This window comes from Pinus tabuliformis, chromosome 1_1 (genome assembly GCF_031772625.1).
Source record: "Pinus tabuliformis cultivar Carrire ecotype Pingquan chromosome 1_1, CPIR1, whole genome shotgun sequence".
Classification (NCBI taxonomy): domain Eukaryota; kingdom Viridiplantae; phylum Streptophyta; class Pinopsida; order Pinales; family Pinaceae; genus Pinus; species Pinus tabuliformis.
The window spans coordinates 505,890,272-505,912,008 of NC_142297.1; the positions used below are offsets into that span (position 1 = coordinate 505,890,272).

The 21,737-nt window shown below is 37.1% G+C and overlaps 1 protein-coding gene across 1 annotated transcript in view; it reads right to left on the reverse strand.

Moving 5' to 3' along the window:
* Positions 1–8,487: 8,487 nt before the first annotated feature.
* LOC149214003 (transcription factor MYB86-like) overlaps positions 8,488–21,737 on the reverse strand; it is a 52,983-nt gene continuing 39,733 nt past the window's right edge. Inside the window, exons 2-3 of the mRNA XM_089390834.1 lie at positions 8,945–9,074; positions 8,488–8,677 (exon numbers count right to left, since the gene is read on the reverse strand). Coding sequence (XP_089246960.1) covers positions 8,497–8,677; positions 8,945–9,074 — 311 coding nt within the window. The 3' untranslated portion in view covers positions 8,488–8,496. The remainder of the gene's footprint in view (positions 8,678–8,944; positions 9,075–21,737) is intronic.

The following is a 21,737-nucleotide window of genomic DNA, read 5'->3' on the forward strand; positions in this document are numbered from 1 at the left end:
TATTTTAATCAATATAAATATTTTTATGGCTGTGTAATACTCTGTTATGAGTAGATTTGTTTTAAAAGCTTCCCTGTGCACAAAGATCCTGGAACAGTGGAAACAGAGCATTGGCTCTGTGGTGTTAGAATGTCTGGTTTTGGTATTTCCCATTTAAAAATACCAAACAGTGGTATCAGAGCTAGTCCAGGCTCTTTGATGGTGACAGAGCAGGTTCATGCTCTTTGAAGACTCAAAGAAGCTGAAGGAAGGTGTGGTTGCAGCAGAGAAAGCTTCTCCAGCAGTGTGAAGTTTCAGCCAAAGGGATTCAGGTATTTTCCAAGTTTCTGAGTTATTATTAAAGACAGTCAGTTGTTTTAAAAAAAAACATAGTCAAGTATTTGAAGCCCAGATAAGAATGGCAAAGTCAAAGAAGAAAGCCTCCAAGCCTGCTAAAAATGTGTCTCCCTCCTCTACTAAACTAGAAGGCAATCCATTAGAATACATTCTATTTGAAGCCCCAAAGCTTGATGGAAACTTTGATGTATGGGAAATAAAGATGAGGGCTTTCCTAGTGTTTGAGGGGATTGAAGTTTGGGAGTCAGTGATTGATGACAGCAAGATGGATAAAGAATCCATGGAGTATGATGCACAAGCAGTAAAACTAATTTTGGATGGACTCCCTGATTCTGTGAAGAAGAATATAGGAAAATATACATCAGCAAAGGTTATATGGGACAGACTGCATGACCTTCATGCAAAGGGAGCACTGACCATGAAAATGAGTCAAGAAGAACCCATCATAGAAGCTAAGACTGAAAAGCTTGACCTCATCAAGCTTCAAGTAAAGGAAAGGGATGAAGAGCTTGCCAAGCTCAAGAAGGAGCTTGACCAATGCAAGAAGAAACATCATGAAGAAGTCATATCCATGACAAATCAGCTTAATAGTGCAAAGAAGCAGGCAGATGCCTTGACAAGTCAACTTGAACAAAGGCACATGAGGGTGAACAAACTTGTAGAGGAGATTGGACAGTACAAGGTAGAGGTCTCCTCCCTTAAGTCTGATCTACAAGAAGCCAGGAAGCAGGCAAAAGGAGCTGAAAAGAAAATGAAGAGCAGTCAAGCAAAAGATGAAGAAATCTCCAAAATGAAGACAGATATTATCTCCTTCAAAATAGTAGCAGCTGAAGCTACTCGTAGCAAGGAAGAAACTGAGGAACAGCTTGCAAAGAAGAATAATGAGTGTGAAAAGTTAGAAGAAGAGATTGTCCTCCTCAGGAAGAAGGTTGAAGGGATGAACAAGATCATGAAGAGCTCTCAAGCTCTGGATGACATACTCAGCTATCATAGATCTCCATCTGATAAATCAGGACTTGGGTATGTAGCTGAACCCTCAAACAAGGATGAGGATGCTTTAAGCAAAGGAGATGTGAAGAAGCCAGAAAGAGATGGTGATGCTCCTAGTTCCAGCAAAGGAAAGGAGAAAAATGAAGGCTGCAATAGAAGGAATCCCGCTCCAAGTAGAAAATCAGCTCCAAGAGGAAATGTAGCTGATGGCAAAGAGGCAAGAGGCAATGGTGATCATCAAAGGATCTCAAGGCAGCAAGGCTTCAGAAGTACATCAAGGAAACCTCCATCTCCCAGGTACCAAAGTTCATTTTATGGTTATTGTTATGCTTTCTCAAACTTTCGTCATATGGCAAAAGACTGTAGAGCATTTAATGGAGATAGATGTTGTGGTCCCCGACAATCTCCAAGAAATAATTTCACAAGAAGAAATCATGAATCTTTATTCATGAAGAATGTTGAATGCTTCAAGTGTCATAACATTGGGCATATGGCACGTGACTGTAACTTGACATGGGCTCCTATGCAAGCTAGACCCATGCAAAAGAAGAAAGTTACACAAGTATGGAGAAGAAAAGAAATACAGTGTGAAAGCCCCTTAAGCAACGCAACTGATCTAAATTTGTTTTGAGAAGAGTCTGCCAAAAGAAGACAAGCACACATTAAAGGGGAGCTTGTAATTTTTGTTGTTGGACTGTATTAACAGTCATTTGTTGATGGAGGATGTATTGCAGCGCAGCAGTTGCAAATGAAATCGTTGTTAATCCCTCTAAAAGGTAATATGCATCAGTGATGAAATCAACAATGTTTTTGCTTTGTGTTTATGCAATATGCACAGAAATGCATAAAGAAGAAAAGATGGCAGCGCCGAAGTGTAAAGAGCAGCAGCGAGATAATAGAAAAATGCAAAGTATAGAGACCCTCACAGCAGTGGGAAGATAGAACACAAAACATCAGTTTGAATTTTTTTTGTGGTGCACATGCATTGAAATGCATAGCATGAGTGTAATGCACAGCAGATGAAATGTTTTGTATTGGGAATGAAAATGCAAAGCAGTGATAAGAAAATAAGGAGAAGGAAAAACGCAGCAGAGCGTAAATGCCCAGTGGCTGAGAATGCAATGAAATTTCTCACACAGCAAAAAAAATGTAATGTTTTTTCTTCATATGCAATGCAGCATGCAAAGAAATGCGTAAAGAAAAACACGGACAACAGATTTTTAATGCACACTGGATGTATAAGAATGTGTGTGGCAGCAGAAAGCCAAAGGAATTGCACAGTAGTGCATTGTGTAAAAAAATGAAGACTAAGATTGTGTGAAGCAAGGGTGCATGAGAAAAGGCAGCATCCTGTGTTATTTTTTTGTGGAGAATGAAGTGCCAAGAGTATGGGCACAGCAGTATGATGAAACAAAAGGCAGCGACAGTGTAAATTGCAGAGGCAACGCAGCAGCAAATAAAAAACCCAGGGATGACAGTCTATGGTTATGGGTATGAACAGCAGTGAATATGAAAAATGCAGCAGCAAGAAGTTATGGACAGCAGCACATGCAAAAGAAATTTTCCTTACAGCAGTAAAGGTAAATGTAATGAATTTGTTGTTCATTGAATTGAAATGCAATATATGCAACAGCAGTGAGTGTAAGAAATGTTTACACACAGCAGTGTAAATTTGTAAGGTGGGACATAGTAATTGTTCCAGAAAAGACAGAGTATTTTGTCTTTGAAAAATGCACAAGAAGTGCAAGTGTAGGCACAACAGTGTGGGATAGACACAGTAAAGAAGATGGCACAACAGTGCAGCACAGAGTATGCAGCAACATAAAAGAACATTGTAATGAGTTTGCACACACAACAGTGCAATGGTTGTTTGTTTTGGAACTGCATTTGAAGCAGTCATTTGGTGAAACCCTCTATTGAAGAGGAAGGTGCTTTTCAGCACATTGACATTAGTGAATCCCTCAGTTGAGAGGAAGATTCTTTTTAGCATACGCATGGTAAACCCCTCTATCAAGAGGATGATGCTTTTCAGCATAGTCATTCGTGAATCCCTCTGATCAGAAGAAGATGCTCCCTAGCATAGTTTGGTAGATCCCTCTGTCATGAGGAAGGTGCTCTTAAGCACAGTTTCAGGTTAATCCCTCTGTTAAGAGGAAGACAACTTTATTGTTTGTGGAACTGATTCAGAAGCAGTTGGTGAATCCCTCTATGTGAGGAAGTGTTTGGGTATGATTGAATGCCTGACAGTTGAAATTAAAGGGGAGTATTGAAAATATAATTTCAACTAAGCAACAGTTGAGCCATGCAGCAGCATGAAGTATATCGGCATATCGGCAAAGTCAAAGTGAAGGAATCATAAAGAAGCTTTTGTGCTTCCGACAAGCGATCGCCGATATCGCATCGGCAAAATGAAGTGAAGACATTATAAAGGAGCCTTTGTGTTTGCGATAAGAAAACGCCGATATCGCATCGGCAAAGTTGAAGTGAAGGAATTATAAAGGAGATTTTGTGTCTCCGATAAGCGATCGCCGATATCGCATCGACACATCGCTATCGGCAATGTCATAGAGTTGGGGTCTTTGACATGAGAAAAGTTGCGATGCGATGAAGCGGACCCGATGGCTTCCCAAAACCCAATTGTGTTGCGGCCAAATGCAATTTCTGCGATGCAAACAAAGTCAATGGTTAAAGTACAAGTCTGCAGCAAATAAATTTGACGTGAAGTAAAAGTTCCTTTACCGCCAGTAAATGTCAGTAAAACAGTAAATGCAATTTACTGTGGGTTGGTAAGTTTTGGTGAAGTTTTTAATTTTTCTTTTACGGAAGTATGGGCAAAATTAAAGAATGGTATGGGCAGGTCATCGCCCTATCTTTAATGTTCCTGGTATATGTTTCTAGTGTGTGCTCATTTTTTGTAGACGAGTGCAGATGAGTGAATTGCACATGTAATTAGAAATGTGAATGATAACACACAACAGTGTGTAAAAAGAAAAAGAACCAGGTGATGTAATTTGTGGTGTAAGGAAAAACCTTGTCTGGTTTTGCACAGCAGTGCATAAAGGAAATGGTGGAGCATTGTAAAACGAGGGTGCAGTAAAAGCGAAAAACCATGTGTGGTTTTGCACAGTAGTGCATGAAGAAAAGAAACGAAGTGGAGCGCATGTGTTTTGAGTAAGTTTTTTTATAGGTTGGATTTGCATTGAAATGCAAATGAAAAGAGCGCTCAGGTATTTTTTTGAGATTGTGAATGTAATGTAAATATTACTGTATGTGTAAAATATTTTTACAGCAGTATGTGTAAAAATAGTTTTACACCAGCAAATGTAAAAATGGGTTTTACTGCAGTAAACCCAGCACAGTAATTTCTCAGGTGAAAACAGAGTTTTGATGGGTGAAAGTAATTTTGGTGAATCCCTCTCAGCAAAGAGGATGAATGTTGTTTCAGGCTTTATATTTTAATCAATAGAAATATTTTTATGGCTGTGTAATACTCTGTTATGAGTAGATTTGTTTTAAAAGCTTCCCTGTGCACAAAGATCCTGGAACAGTGGAAACAGAGCATTGGCTCTGTGGTGTTAGAATGTCTGGTTTTGGTATTTCCCATTTAAAAATACCAAACATGCTTGAGAAGCAGTAGAGTTCGACGCATGTGTAATTATCTGTGTGTGGTGGAGCATTGTGGTGCCCACCGTGGGGCAAGTTTGCTTGTTGTTAGTGCTGTTTAGAGCGATGCTCGGGTGAACCCGAGCATAGGAGCTCAGAGCTCAGAGCTCGATGCTCTTTATGCGTGGGAGTCGAGGACTCAGAGAAAGCCGGTGTGAGTGTGTGTTGACTGTATGAAATCCAAAGTTGTGGGTTTCGAATCTATTTGCCTCCAGTTCTGGTTTGGTTCCTATGTAAGTGGTGCGGTCTGTTCACAAGAGATCTTGGTCGGAGGAGATAGTGACCTGAGCTGCGAGTGATATTGTTGCTTGCCAAAGTTGGTGTGACTGAGTGCTAAGTAGGCGATGTTATGCTGTCAGTCGAAAGGGCCAGCCAGGGGCATTGGATTGTGAAGTGCGGTGAGCCTTGTGTTGTTTGATGTTAATTCTGGAGATTTTGTTATTTATGCCGAGTGGTGTGAAAAGCCTTTGAAAAGTTAGTCCTCTGTTTTTGAGTTTGTTGTGTATTTGGAGATGCTGTGAAGGTGGGGTTCAGGCCGAGGAGTGGAGACACCTGTGAAGGTCTCAGGAAACGATATGTTTGTGGACCCCTAGTGTGCTGTCTATATCGAGCATGCGGTAGCTGTGTTCTTGGGTGAAAGAGCAAGAGCATGAAATTGTTGTCAAGTGGAGTCATTGGAAGAGGCATAGAAGAGAAAAGGAGTTGTCAGCTAGCATAGAGTGTGAGAAGTAGAGCCTTGTTGGAGTCTTGTGTTGAATGCGTGAGTGTGTTAGCCTAGGTTTGAGAGCTTGAGAGCCGATTGAGAAGCTTCACAAGGCGTCGTTAGTGAATCGCTGTGTGAAGAGCTTGTTGTGCAATAGAGCGCTGCAAGTAGGGCCGATTTGCCAAGTTGAATGGTGCAAGTGGGTCTTGTTCAAGGTGAATCTTTGCTTGGTTCATGTCAATATTTATGTATGCTTAGTTTGTGAAGTGTCACTGAGTGTGGAAGGCAAATTTAATGCACTATTCAATCCACAGAGAGTGTTGTTAGTGAGCACTATGTGTGGAGAGCCCTTTTAGAAGGTCACTGGTCTAATTGGAGGGAGTACAATGAGTGGGATAATATTGGATGCTGATCTTTTTGATGATGTTTTGGAAAGCCTATTTGGAAGTATTGTTGGGCCTGATAATATATTTTATTCCGGTAGTATTTTTGAGTCACAAGAACTATTAGATCAACACAATGATTTTATTGATGACCATAAATATTCAGAGGTGGAGTCCATTCCACAGGAGAGCAAAACTTGTTTGTCCTTAAACCCAATTGCTAGTAATGTGATTGGCTCTGTTTCTAAGATTTCTGCAACAGTGGAGGATACTACCATGGATGTTGTTCGAAGGCCACTCATGTTGGAAGATGAGTTCATTTTGGTGGGTCCTCGTGGAAAGTGGGGAGAACTTGAATTAAATTACCTTGTTCGGGGTCTTGCATTGCATCCCAATCTGGAAAATGTTGCTAATGTTAAGTAGAGCAGAAGAATTTTTTTAGGAAAGCCAGAAAGGTGAAGATGAAACTGCACCACCAAATGAACAAGCATGGACCCTTTCGCAAGAAGGCAAAAATGAAATGTTTAATTGTAAGCCTAGTTGAGACTTAGACCAACAGGCATGTCAATTAAGAGTATGTTTACAGTGTGTTATATATTTGTTATATGGTTGGAATTAAGGGGGAGTGTTGGAAGTTATTAATTCCAACTACCCACCATTATTACAACGGCTAGATTAATCTAGAATTTAGTAGATATTTCAAGTGCAGTTTTTAGAAATCATTGACAAATGGGCAAGCTTCATGGAGAAGCCACCGCCCCAGCAAACTCCAGAAACTTCTCTGTCATGTATAAATACCTGTTCAATCATCGAATGAAGTCAAGTGTTCAAAATTCTATGTTTATGTGATCAAGTGTGTGCTCTTTGATTAGATGTTCCTTAAACACCAAAAGCAAGTTTATATGTTGCTTTAAAATTATTGTGTTCTTTTAGTTTCTTGTTACCCTATCCAGTTGAGAGTTTAGCCCAGAAATTTACAAAGAAAGTTGAGAAGCGAAAAAAAAACAATAAAAAGCATTCATCGATAATAGATGATGTCGATAAGATGAAGAACATCTCAAGGTTTTGAGATTTTATATTTTTAATTTTATTTTGATTTTATTTTACATTTTTCAAAGATTTTCAATAAATTAGGACAGAAATTTAATATATTAAGCAAATCGCTCGCAAAAATTGAATTTAAGTATTCATTCGCAGATTTTTGAATTTAAATTGGATTTAAAGGTTTTAGATAAGGTATAATTTCAATATTTTTTAATTTTTTGGTAAATTTTAAAAGATATTTTAGAGTTTTGTATCAAAAAGGGTTTTTTTAAGTGTAATTTTGAAGAGATGTTATAATGTTGGTTATATAAATATATTGATTCTATTAAAAAAAAACTTATCAAATTAGATATAAAAAAATATAGTAATTAAAATAAAATTGTAAATTTAGAGTTGTCCATTTTTGTGCTCTAGGTTTAATCACCAATATTTTTGTCATTGGTATTTTTATTTAACCATTTATAACATCGACCTAAGTGTCCTGTCAAAAATTCTTATTAAATATGTGTACCTCAAGACATTTTCCTCACACTTCTAAATACTTTACCTAAATCTAAAACAAACAAATGTAAAAAACTCTCTCCTAAGAGATAACAGGATAACATGTCCTAACGATGAATGCTCACAGACTATTCATACAGAACCTTCAAATTGGTCGATATCTCACCGATTCTATTTAGAAACGAGAACTAGAACAGTTGCAAATGCTTCGGCTTCTTGTTCTGCAAACAAAGAGGAGTTAAATTTATAAAAATCGAACAATGATCCATTGAACTGATCGCATAGAAAAGCACTTCAGACAAAACGGTGGAAGCAATGGTTTTTGGGGCATCTTTAAGTTGATGGTAGAAATATCTGGAGAATCAGATGGATATGAGCGTTGTCAATTTTTTGACCTTGCCTATGTCCGTCAGATCTGTGATCGACTTAAACTTAGGATGGTTTTTGTGGCCTATATACCAGGGGCGATCATAAATTTGACCACCGCAAAAAGATACAGAATCATAGCATGATATCAACAAGTTAATATTATTCTTCGATCATTGCAAATTTAGCCTAGGTTTTCCTTGGCTTTGAACAAGTAATGATACAGTGCAAAGAATCTGCAGAAAAATACATCTTTCAAAAGCCTTCATGGGCTTCTGCGCATATTTTTGCCTAGAGAATTCATCAGATGGAATGTCCGCCAATTTAGCACTGATTGCAGGTACTTTGATAGTTATTTTCCTAATCCACTCTGTATAGGCAGCCCGAAAAGACGAAACAATATGACACGATCAGTGAGACTATTATATTTATTTACATGACAATCATGATATATTGATATGCCGGGACTCGGAATTACCTCAAAGAACCCTGCGCAACAAATCATACAAATCAATTTGCAGGTGCTGATCCATGTCGACCGTCATCAGTGGCGATCTGATCAAGAGTCATGGTAGGAGCTTCGGAGTGTCGCTGATTGGCTACGACTACCCTTTTCTTCAGGCAGCTGTGCCAGTGATTCTCAATTTGAGCATCCGTCCCTCCTGGCAAGTATGCTGCTATTTGTGACCACCTGAAAAATAGAATAGAATAATTAATTGATAAACAGTAATCACGGTCACACTATCTATGGTTTAGGTTTTTGGTTTTTGTTTTCAGAAGTGGTGATTTATCTATGGTGTATGGTTGTTTTTTGTTTGTGAGATGGTGACATCCTGAATGATTTAACAGTACACTATTACAATCTATTATAAACTTAGTAAATTACACTTAAAAAAAATATGTCTCGCTATCTATGAGTTAGGTGAAAAGAAAATAATAATATAATTTTGGATGTAACCTGTGACCGAGTATGGCATGAAGTTGGATGATGAGATTCTCTTCTGCGGTGGAAATGTCCCCAATGTTAATATCAAGCCTTAAGTAGTTTATCCACCTCAACCTGCAACTCTTGACAGACCGCTGCAGTCCTGCAAAAGCAATACCTAACACGAATCAATTTCAGCGCCTGTTTAACAACCTGTCAATGGAGATTGAATACTAATGAGTTTACATGTACGAGTATTGGTGAATATGCCAATCTCAGATTAAGGTGTTGATTGATAACCAGTATCTCTTTGAGTTTACTCGGCAGAGGAGGGATCAAGGATGGTAGGACCTTAACCTATTTCAGTAGCATAAGTGACTGTGCCAACCAATAAGATGTGTGAAGGTAGCAAAGGCAAAGGTAAGAATTGAACCGGTTGACTGAGATTAAGAATCAATTAAAGTTGAACAACGTTCGAGCTATTTGTTTAGTGGCTATCTTTATGAGTTGTTTTCAGTGGGACTTTTTTATCTTTATGTTTTTGGTGTCTATGTGGTGCATTCCCCTGCAAACAGTGATTCCTTTGCTTTTGCTTTTCTAGGCATAACTTGTTGACACAGATTCGATTTTTATGGTATGTATTTTATATATTTTTCTTTGTGTGTTATAAGATTTATATAAATTTATTTTGTAATTTTGTTTATATTGTAAAAATTAAAAAAATGTATTTTTAAATATTTTTTTTTAGGGATTTGATAGATGATAATTAAGATATATATATATATATATATATATATATATATATATATATATATAAAATTGTATTTTTGAATGCATAAATAGATTTAATTTTTCAAAAAAAATTTAAATACATGGAATAAAATAAGTTAAACATACAATTTTACAAAATATTTGCTCCATTCAAAATTAACTCTTAATAAAAAGTCAAAATGTAATATAATATACTTAAAATATTATAACAATAAAAATTAAATGTTCAATTACTTGTATATAATATATAGTTTTCTTGTTATTATTATTTTAAACCATATAGTTGACAATGAAATAATTTAGTTAACATAAGCATTGAGAGATTTTATTTATACATTACAATGTCCACATTAATTTTATATATATATATATATATATAAAATACATTTCAATATTATTTAATTGTATATATTAAAATATTTTATTATGATGCAATTAAGTTTTTTAATTACTATTTAGTTTTTTTATTTACTATTAATATTTTTAAATGTCACATTAAATCTATTTTAAGAATATAATTAATTACATTCTACAAAATATTTGCTCCATTCAAAATTAACTCTTAATAAAAAGTTAAAATGTAATATAATATACTTAAAATGTTATAACAATAAAAATTAATTTTTTATTACTTGTATATAATATATTGGTTTATTATTATTATTATTATTATTTTAAACCATACACTTGACAATAAAATAATTTAGTTAACATAAACATTGAGAGATTTTATTTATGCATTTCATTGTCCACATTAAAGTTTTTTTCTATTAATATATATCTTTAATACATTTCAATATTACTTAATTGTATATATTGAAATGTTTTATTATGATGCAATTAAATTTTTTAATTACTAACTAATATTTTTAAATGTTACATATTAATTTTATGTTAAGAATATAATTACTTACTCATCTCTTTTATTACTCTTATAAAAAATGTAATATTTTTATTTTCAATTACATCTTCTCTTTACATTAAAATATTTTATTATGATTCGTGTGTTTATACCATTTATAAAATTAATATTAAATTAAATAATATAGTCCTCTGTAACTTTTTTAATTCTAGAAATGGTCTCTTTTGAAAATAGCATCTATTAGTGAACTTTCAAGGTGAGGCTAAAGAGATAAGAGGTGTGAAGTATTGTGACTTTGCTTTCTAATCGGACTACCTGAGGCTTATTTAGCACTTGATTGGAAATTATAGGATTTAATTCGTTTTATAGAAATTATAGGATTTAATTCGTTTTAGGATATTTAGAGGAGCAACCACAGAGATAGGAGGTGTGGAGCACTGTGACTTTGCTATTTAATCATACTATGTGAGCCTTATTTAGGACTTGATTGGAAATTATAAGATTTAGCTAATTTTTTTAGGAGCAACGACGGTTTGAATTTTAGATGCCAGTTATATAAAGTTTTTAGGAACGCTTAAGAGGAACTAAATTGGAGGTTGGGGATGAAATTGAATGAAGCAATTTGACCAAGATTCATCGCTGCTTTCTCCTGGGCTCGACCCAACTAACATGGAAAGAAATGGGTTTAACTAATTAGAAAATTGCTTCTCTTAAAAGTTTAATGTGTTTTCATTTCTTAAATTTAATTAAAATAAAGAACATATGCTATTCATTTCTTAAATTTGATTAAAATAAAGAACATATGCTATTCTCTGGTATTAGAGAAACCAAACATATTGTAAAACTAAATATTTTTCATTATCTAAAAGTTATCAATGCCTATAAAAGTCAAAATTACAATAAGAAGGTTCTAAAGCTTATGGCAGGTTATAAAAGTCAAAATTACAATAAGAAGGTTCTAAAGCTTACGGCATGTTGATGCAATTAAGAACTAAAAGACCAACACAAAAAGTATGCAAAAGGATAGTAAATAAAAGTTGTCATGTAGTTTTCGAGGAGTTTGATTCTTCAATAGCTATTCGTTCTTTGTTGCTTCTTAGTGAGCAGTTGATGTCCAGAGGGAGGCACAAATGAGATTTAATGTGTTGCAATCGTTTGTCCATGCCTCATGCCAAGAGTTGAATTTCATATGGCATCAAGAGGATCTCCTCCTTAGCTTCATTGCAATGCAACAAAAACTCTTTCCAACAACATATTGAGGTGTCAATATATGTCTATTGTGTACATGTATTAGATAAATTGGCCATGAGTATGTCCAACATTAGGAACCCTTCTTGCTCCGTGATTTCACCTGCTGTATCCATATTGGACAAATATCCTTGCTCACCAACTATGTTCCTTTCAATTTCAGCTATTTCAGCTTGGACTTGTTGGGGTGTGTTGGCTCTAAAGATCTTATCCAAAGACCTTTCCTATTGTTGTACTGTAGAGTTACCCATGTCCTTGTAGTATGTTGCGCTATGCTAACTCTTGGCTCTTTGGTGTGGCATAGTCTTTAGCCAGTGAAGAATATGGAAATAAATAAGAAGAGAGGTCTAGGTTCTTGGAAGGAGAGTAGAGAAAATCGGGGCAAGACCACGGTGGAGGTCGATGAGGAGAGTTGAGGGACAACAAAGGAGTGAATCCTTAGGAGACTTAAAGTGTGGTGACATGGGAAAGAACCATGAAATCAAAACAAAGCAAGAGGAAGTCCACCAAAAATGAACCAAGGAAGAGCATAAAGATACATATCCAGAGAGAAAAAGAATGAACAAATGTGAATCCCAATTGAAAACTTGAGAGAAAAACTCAAAGCCAAAAGGAAACAACTAGACAAAGCCAATACACATAATGATGATTGTAATTTAACCTCTTTGACAAGCCTTGTCTGTAGTAAACACATAGTGTGGGAGTCAAGGGCCATGAGTGATTGTGAATCCTTGTAATTTTGAAACCTATACTATAATTTAACCTTATTCACATGTAAGATTACCCCTATGCACCAATTAATCCTTCGCCTCAAAGAATTAATGAAATGCATGGGAAGAAGGAGGAGAGACAAGCCCAAAAGTGATGCTTGCATACCTCCTTTAACCATTATAGTCATTGTACTAATAACCATGACAAGATGCATTAAACTTAACCTGCCACCACAACCTTCATTCATGATTTCTCTATGTGTCAACATTAGGCAATATTGTTAGGTAAAAATTTGACGCGATGAAAGAGTCAAAGTAGCTTGGTCAAATAGTGGTGGTTTTGGGAGCATGGTTTTGGTTTCCCATAGTTTTTTGCATGTGGATTTCATGTAATAAATCTTTTAAAAGGCTTGGGGATACTTCATTGTAATGTGCTAGAGATGTGAAAGGTTCATTTGGCCAAATTTGGCCAAGGGACACTAATAGAATATTTTGCTAGTTTTTTTTCCTCCAATTGGGGTTTTCTAGGATAAAGAAAATGTTTATGTAAGTTTTTTTTGTTGCTGGTTGATGCTAATATTCTCTCAATAAATTTATATTTCTCTCCACTAAATTTAAAATGGTATCAAAGCTAGGTCAACCTCGACTCTCTAAGGAGAGTGGTTTAATATAGGGAGATAGGAAGAGTTTGTTGGATGTGAGGATAGTCATCAAGAGTTGTTTCTGTGCTAGGAAATTTCATAAAGAGGAGACATCCCTACATAATGAGTGTATCGAGAATCTATGATTCTTAAAGTTGTGAGGAGAATAGTTGTGTGAATTTGTGAGAGTAGTGGTTAATAAAAGATTTTTTAAAATGTCGTGGAGTGGAGGTTCTACCCTCCCTAATGGATGATGCCATGGTCATTGCCTAAGAAGGCAACACCAAAGGAATAATATGACAAGGTTATTTTCCCCATGGATGTAGAAAAAGTGTTTGACGAAATGCTTCAATGAGAATATTTATCGTCGATTCATATAATGTGGTTGTATGTGGGTGAGGAGAGAATTAGGTGTGATGAGATGAGAATATGGTGGCATACGTGTCGAAATAGAAACAACAATTAAAAAAAAGTTATGATGGAGTCAAAAGCTTTTTCAATTGCATGTAAATGGGCATACAGTTGTAAGATCTGGTATGGAATGCACACCCTTAGGAAATTATTGGTGAAGTATGGAGTTAGACCTAGTTGAAAATGGGCATGCTAAGTTATGGTATGCCCTGGATATAAAATTTAAGGTGAGTAGGCCTAGAGGTGAGTGGTGTTGAATCACTTGGTTGGTTTAAGGGAAATCCCTATTCAAGGTTTAAGGGTGGATTGTTAGCTAAAAATTGAGTTGTTGAAAGAATCAAATTTGATCTATAAAATAGTGGTGGTTTTGGTTTTTCATGATTTTATTCCCATAGATTACATCCAATGAAGTCTTTAAAAGGCTTGGAAATAATTCATTGTAATGTTTCAGGGATGTGAATGGTGAAGTCTCACGTTGCTAAGTTTGGTGAGGGGACACTAATATGATATTTCGCCACTCGATTTTTCACTAGATTAGGATTTTTTGGGATAAACATTGTGTTTATGTGCATTTTTTTGTTGTTGATAAATTTCTCTCTTATTTAATTTCTCATGGTAATTTTAACAAAGATGTGATGGAAGAGTAATAACTAGCGGGGGGGTGTTGCACCACATCCTCCTCCACTAAGGCTTGTTGGGACAATGGCCATGCCCCACTCCCCCACCCCACACTTGGTTCCTCAACAGTACCCCATTCGAGGAAGAGAAGTTTCTTTAAACAAGGGCTAGGCATGCTTATTTTAGGTCAAAAGGAGGAAACAAATAGATGGCCCTTAATATTGCAACAAAAACGTTGTAACTCCTAAGGGCTTCAACTTTAATTGTGAAATCAGGGTTCATATAAACTTAAAAGGGGCTGACACTATATGTGCAGTAGGCACTATCTCTTCCTTTATTGACTTTTATGTAGGTGTAAATACTAAAATCAAATATAGATGTAAAGAGAGAAAACTGACTAATTTATGCTACAAGAAAACTAAAATTGCAAGAAATAACTTACTGCAAGAAACATGGCACACAAACCTATACTATTTGAAATAAAGGAAGGCACACTACACTATCTACAATGAAATTAAAGCACAATTATTATATCTTGCAAGGAAAGGAAACACACTGCTAAAATGAAAGCTTGCAAATAGAAAACCCTAATTTTATAAGAAAAGAAATTTCTATAACAAACCAAATAAGAACATATAAAAGTTCTCTCTACCTCCAAGTTCCATTCTCAGGGTTCTAAGAGTGTTTTAATATATTAAGGAAAACAAATCAAGAGTTTATTGAAAATATGAGCGAGTTTAGAAGGAAGGTTACAAACTGCTATAGGGGTCCTTGTTTTGCTACATGAGATAGTCCAACAAGTAGGTGACCATGCTAAATGTAAGTTTGGAGGGAAAGGAAGCTAAGGAGAAGTTGGACGATGATAAAATACACTTTTTCAAAGCATCACAATAAATTTTGATAATGTTAACCTAGAAAAATGCAAGTCTGTGGGGTTTCTTGTAGCTGCAAAATAAGTTATAGTGCAGGGGACAATAAACAAGGAACAATAAATAAAAAATGAATTAATAGCAAAGGGAATAAGTCAAACGCAAAGTTAAAGTTTCATTTAACGATTGTAACTACTGCAACTATTATAACTCTGTGCTACAATAACCTGCAAGAAAAGAATTTATAAAACTATCTAATTATCCGTGCATGAATGCTATAAACATGAGTACCTATCAGAAATATTCTGCAGAAATATAAAAATGCACAAACAAAAATAGTACAAGAGGGATCTTTAGCACTTGGGGTTGGCCCTAAACCAAGGAATCTCAAAACCCTTAGAAGAAAGCCATACCAGAAGCTAAAATAGGATATTAATTCCATTAACTAAAAAGTTGTTTGTAAATGACAGAGTTACAAAACTTGCTTGAGAACACTAATCTATACTTCTCCTATTTTTCACATACTTCTCTATATCTTTATTCCTCTCTACTAGGCTACTCGGGCCTCTTATTTATACAAATGAGTAGGGGGCAGCCTCCTTGAGGGGAGGGTTGTTTTTCCCTCAAAAAATCCCTAAAAAAATGTATCTTTCTCTCTATGCTACCTTGCAGCAATAGGAAGAGGAATCAAATGCCTTAGCTAGAAAAGTTGAATCTCTCTTACAACAAGGAACAAGTCTCATAGATATCTCTAGTTGGATCTCCTCAAAATTTGTGCAAAATCTCTTCAAAATCCTGCACAAGAAGCATCTTAGGTACATAAAATATGAAAAACCTCATTGACTCTTTTAAAAACTCATTAAGCTAGGAAAGTTTGTTATTAAGTGCAAAGGGTAGGTCTAACATAACTTATATGTGCCTGGGAGTGGTCAGATGGGCCTTATGTTTTATCTATTTGGGAGACCCATCATACCACCCTACTAGAATTGTTTCTCACCCTTTTAGTGACTTACTCTTCTTCCCCCGTCTACTCTTTCTCATTAATATCTCTGACAACTTGTTCGACATCCCATGCTCAGCTAGAGGTGGTTGCATTTCCTAGGTGGAAAACTACATTTTCTTCCATGGAACTACCATTCCATAGATTCCTCTTCCTGAATTTGATGTTCATGGATCCCCAGCAGTAAGGGTGAATTGAATGTAAGCCCAATCCATTGGATTCCAACCCTTTAAATAATCCTTCTTTACAGTGGATTCTTGGCTATTGTTGCATATAACCTATTAGGAGAGTGATATTCTTTGATTTTTATGCTATGTGGTAATGCTTTCTGTATTCTTTAGCAAGATTGTGATCTTCCCGCCCATAATAATCTAAAAGCGTCTTCCAAGTGGAGGATGGCCTCCACTTATCTCTACTTGTAATCTTCCACTACCTAGGGGTCTTCTATAAGAATGGCATGAGTTGAGGTGATGATGAATGAGTTTGGGTACTCAGGCTTGATCCACAGTGGCTCTCTTAAATCCCAATCCATTATTTTAATTACCTCTTCAGCCCTAACTTCCTCATGCCTTAATCAGAATGTTAGGGCTAACAATTTTGCATCACCCATTTGTGGGTTTGGATCCCATATGGTCAAATATATAAGCACAAGGTTGTGGAGGTAGAATTCAACAACCTTGGTCTTGTCCTCCATAATACATTGTAAGAAAAAATTAATGAACTCCTTAGTTTCTTATAGATGGATGGTCCCTCTTTGTGCAATCTAGTTGATCTAAAATTTGCACCATTGTTCTTTCAAAAACAATGAGTAAACCTTTGAAGGTTGTTTATAGCTAATTACCTCTAAGGAGAGGAGTGCCATAGTTCCTAGAGTTGCTTCCAAGGATGCAATCCGAGTGTCCTTTTCTTGTAGCAACCCTTGTCCTTGTTGTAATCAGATTCTTAGTTGTGCTTTCTCTTTTTCAAGTTGTCCCCTCCTATTTTCTTCATCTAGCCTTAATAATTCCATTTCTTCTCTCATTTTGTTCATTTCATCATCTATTTTAACAACATCAACTACTTGTTTTCCTTGAGATATTCTCCTCCACTTGTGATTTTCTACCTTTACTTTATCCACCTCGAGTAGTAAGTGGGGTAGAAAATGTTCAAGGAGTATTTTTCCTAATGTTTTTATAGGAACGGTATCATCCTTCAATGAACAAGAGAAAAAGGAGGGGCTTCCTTCACTACTTGGCTGCATTTTCAGTTTTTTGTGATTCTAAAAACTGTTCTTGTAGAAGGACAACCTATTCTTATAGATGGGTAGCTTACCCCTATGATTGTACTTGCTAATTTGTTACTTCAGGGGGTGATTTCATTTCTTCTAACTATTACTCTAGTTCTTGTAACTCTTTCTCCTTCACATATTATAGCCTTTACTTTTCTAGACTACGATTTTCCTCAATAGTAATAAGGCTAGAAGAAAGGTGTTTTAGCTTGCCATTGAACATTATCCTCGTGATTTTCCTTATGGTGTACATAATTTTTTGAACATGCCTACTTGCTTTTGGTTTGGTGTGAGTGGTAAGGCCTTCCAGAGTGGTTGCAATCTCCTTATCCTCCTCCTCTAGGGTTTCTTCCTTTTTCTATTATTGTAGTGGCTACAACCACCCTCCAAAACTTTACCTTAGCTTAGTTTTGGAGCATTCCTACCAGCCATCCTAGCAGCATGTCTTACACTGTCAAGTACATGCGCTTCATTGGTTTTTCAGCAGCTTGTCAACGTGTGCATGATTCTTTGCTTCACTCCCCACAGGCTGTCATCCCGGACTTGGTCCAGTTGCTAGGTGAGCAACTCCCTCAAAAAAAATTTATTCTGGAGGGGAATCATCCTTCCCTCCAAAAATTTCGCAAAGTTGACTGGCAACCTGCCGAGCCCAGAAACTGTGCAATCCTGTCAAACAACCTTCCTCTAGAAAAATGCGCAATCTGGACCAGCATTGCATCTCAGCCCAGAAATTGCGCAATTCCAGGCAGCAGTCAGTTGCCCCTCCCAGAAATTGCGCAATCCCTTTAGACAACCAGCCCAACTTCCTCCTAGAAATTGAGCAAAAATACCTCTCAGTCAAGCATGTTGTTGCATGTGCCTTCAGGATGACCAGTTCCACCTAGGACCGAGAAAACTTGACTTGCATGCATGGGTTGATTTTTCCTGAAATAGAAAAAAACAACATGCAAAAAGCATCCCTAGATTTTAGGGAGCTATTTTTAGCAGCTGGAGGTTACATGCAAAGATCATTTTAAAAACTTTCCTCCAAGTGTCGCTTTTTCCTAGATTTGTGGCATGTGTGTCATGAGTCTCGAACTATTTATTCAATGCTTCAGAGCTCATTTTCACATCGATCTTGGAGCTCTGACATCCCACAACACATCCAGAAGTCTTCGGCACATCGAGCTCAACTATTTCCGGGTAAGTCCGCTTAACTTTTCTTTTGCAACATTTCTATCGCTTTTTGGGTTTTGGCTAGTATGAGTGTTGTCTGCTTGATTTCTATGAACGCTTACTTTCGTTTGCATGCATGTTATCCTGTACAAGCACCGTTTCAATTTTCGTTTGCATTTCACTACTATCACATGCATGTCAGTTTTTTGCAGGAAGAGTCCCCAATTCGGCGACTCATTTCACACAAATGCATGTTGTTCCATTTTCTTAATCTTGCATTCATTGTTTGCATGCATGATCATTCACTCCTGCTTACACTCAGTATCACCATGCATTCACATCTTCATTTGCTTTCAATTTCCCATTGGCGGGTTTGAGCAACCTTGGCCTAGACTCTGCCTTCCCAGACAACATTGCACAATTTTGAGAGGGAAGGCTTTGCCTTCCTCCCAGGAAATACGAAATCTAGCCAATCAATGCCCTCCAGTCTTTCCTTGTGCAATTCTAAGAGGAAATGACTATTGGCAAAGAAAATTGCGCAATGCAGTCCCTGGGTCAGCATCACTTGCCAGTGGAAATTATGCATTGCGCAATCTCAGCACCCAACAGGCCAGTTTGGATTGGGCATTACACAATAAAACCAGCAGCCAACCAGCCTCCCAATAGTATAGACTTCCTTTTGTGTAGTTTCGATAGTCAGTCTCCCAGCATCCATTGAAAATTGCGCAATCCTTGCCAGCATTTCCCCGGGTATGTTGCATGTCATCCCTCAAGTTTTCTTTGTTTCTAATTGGCATATTTCTTGCCATGCATGTCGCCATGCCTCCAGATATAGTAGGTGTTCGTTCGTCTCTCGGTAGTTCAGGATCAATGGCCTCCAAGAGAGTAGCATCAAAGGACACCGACGGTAGCACAACTGGAGTAGAAGTTGAGTGAGTGTCTATGAGTTTGCTGATTTACAAAGACACCCAGATGATCGTATACAAAGACATCAAGCTGAAATGGCAAGAGGTCAATGATGCATCCTCAGGCACATTGGAGGAATATCTCAAAGACTTCCAAATCTATGTGAACATTCACAAGTCTAGCTTATACCAGATTGCATGCAGATACCCCACGTTCCCATGCGCAGACATGATACATTGGATCGTCTCACACACTGATCCCGAGATGATGACATTGAGAAGTGTCAGCGAGACAGATATTGCTACCTTCAGGGCACATGATTATCAACAGATGTACCACTTGCTGAAGCCAGTGATCACCATGGAGACACCCTTTAGCATACCTAACAGCAATGCCAACTCCAGGGATGTCTTGAAGAACTAGGTGAAGGAGCCAGCCAAATTCAGGATGACACCCAACCAGATTTACAGGACGAAGATACTGCAAAAGGCGTATCAATACTTGGTCATCTTTGCATGTCGCTTGTATGGCCAAAAGATCACTGAGACCTTCACGCAGAGTTAGGTGATCACATTGTACCAACTGACTAGTGAAGGAAAAGTAGGGAACTGATCCGACATGTTGGCTCATAGGCTGAAGGAACAGGTAATAGGAGCTTGGCAGCCACCCAAAGGTCAACAAGCATAAATCTACATGTCCGCCTAGATCATGGATGCAATATGTGCTCATCATAAGTTTCCGAGAATGAAGTAAGCATGGACATTCTAGGTTTTAACCGCGTACAGAAATTACCTACATACAAATTTTAAAACACAGAAAATAAACAATACGAGAGCATAACACATAAAACACATATACATAGAGATTTCCCCCTGAATCCCAAAACCAAGACTACCAGCTTGATTTTTCATTATGTTCCCTTCAATGTTACAATAAATATTTATACATGTCGAAGCATCCAATACCATGGACCAAAAACCATCGCGTCGAAAACCATGTGCGAAAACCATGCACAAAACCATAGGTAGGTTCGCCCAACCTAATATAGGATCCAAAAAAAATTTCCTCGGGGTGCTGCCCCAAACCCCGTAGAGTGGGGCTAACCGCCCCCATCAAACCCCTCGTACAATGGGGGCTGTCGCCCCCCCCTCTAACCCCCCAGTTAACTATGGGAGCTAGTCATGGAAAGAATATAACACAACCCAACATGCTCCCACTTGTTGTTTTCTTTCTACAGGGGGCCACAAGAGAGCTTAGTCATTTGTCCAGCCTTGAAATGCCCATTGTTTCTCTACACCAAGGGAACTTATCAGAGCTCACAGATTTTTTCAATGCATCTGTAGTATTCTTCAAAGTTTCTATCTTTACCAGAAACATCTTTTTGTCTTCTATCATATCCCTCACCAAGTGATACTGAACATCAATTTTCTTTGCCTTTGAATGATAAGCAGGGTTATTTTCCAAGAAAATTTCACTTCGGCTGTCATAGTCTATCATTGTAGCTCCCTGTACTAATCCCATACTTGAACACAATCTATGCAACCAAATGGCTTCCTTGCATGCATGAGTGGTTGCCATGTATTCTGCCTCTATAGTTGATAGTGCCGCTAGAAATTGTTTCTTACTCATCCAACTGACTGCACCTCCAAATAGGTTAAACACATACCCACTTGTAGATCTTCTCTAATCCAAATCTATGATCCAGTCTGCATCAACAAAGCCATGAATATCCAACACTCTGTCCAATCCCGGTCTTCCCTGGTAGCACAAACCATAATCACTAGTGCCACGCAAATACCTGAAAACCCGCTTCACTGTTGTCCAGTTCTCCTTCCTTAGTTTTGACATAAACCTGCTCAATACTCCCACTACATGTGCAATGTCTAGTCTAGTATAAACCATTGCATAAATCAAGCTACTGACTGCACTTGCATATGGAACACGGGACATGTCCTCTTCCTCTTCTTATGTCTTGGGACACTGTTCAGCAGATAACTTCACACCTACAGGAATAGGAACCTTCACCGGTTTACTATCATGCATATTAAACCTCTACAGTATTGTCTCGACATACTTCCTCTGGTTTAACCAGAGCTTCCTATTTTCCCGATCTCTTTTAATTTCCATGCCCAAAATATAGTTTGTAGCACCAAGATCTTTCATGTCGAATTTGGAGGACAATTGGGTCTTCAAATCCTGGATAATTTCTTTGTCATTTCCAACCAGCAACATATCAACCACATACAAGACCAAATAAATAATACGGTCACCAATTAATTTAAAATACACACAGTGATCTATTTTTCTTTTGGTGAAGCCAAGTCCCCGTATAAATGTATCAAATTTCTGATACCACATCCTTGGTGAT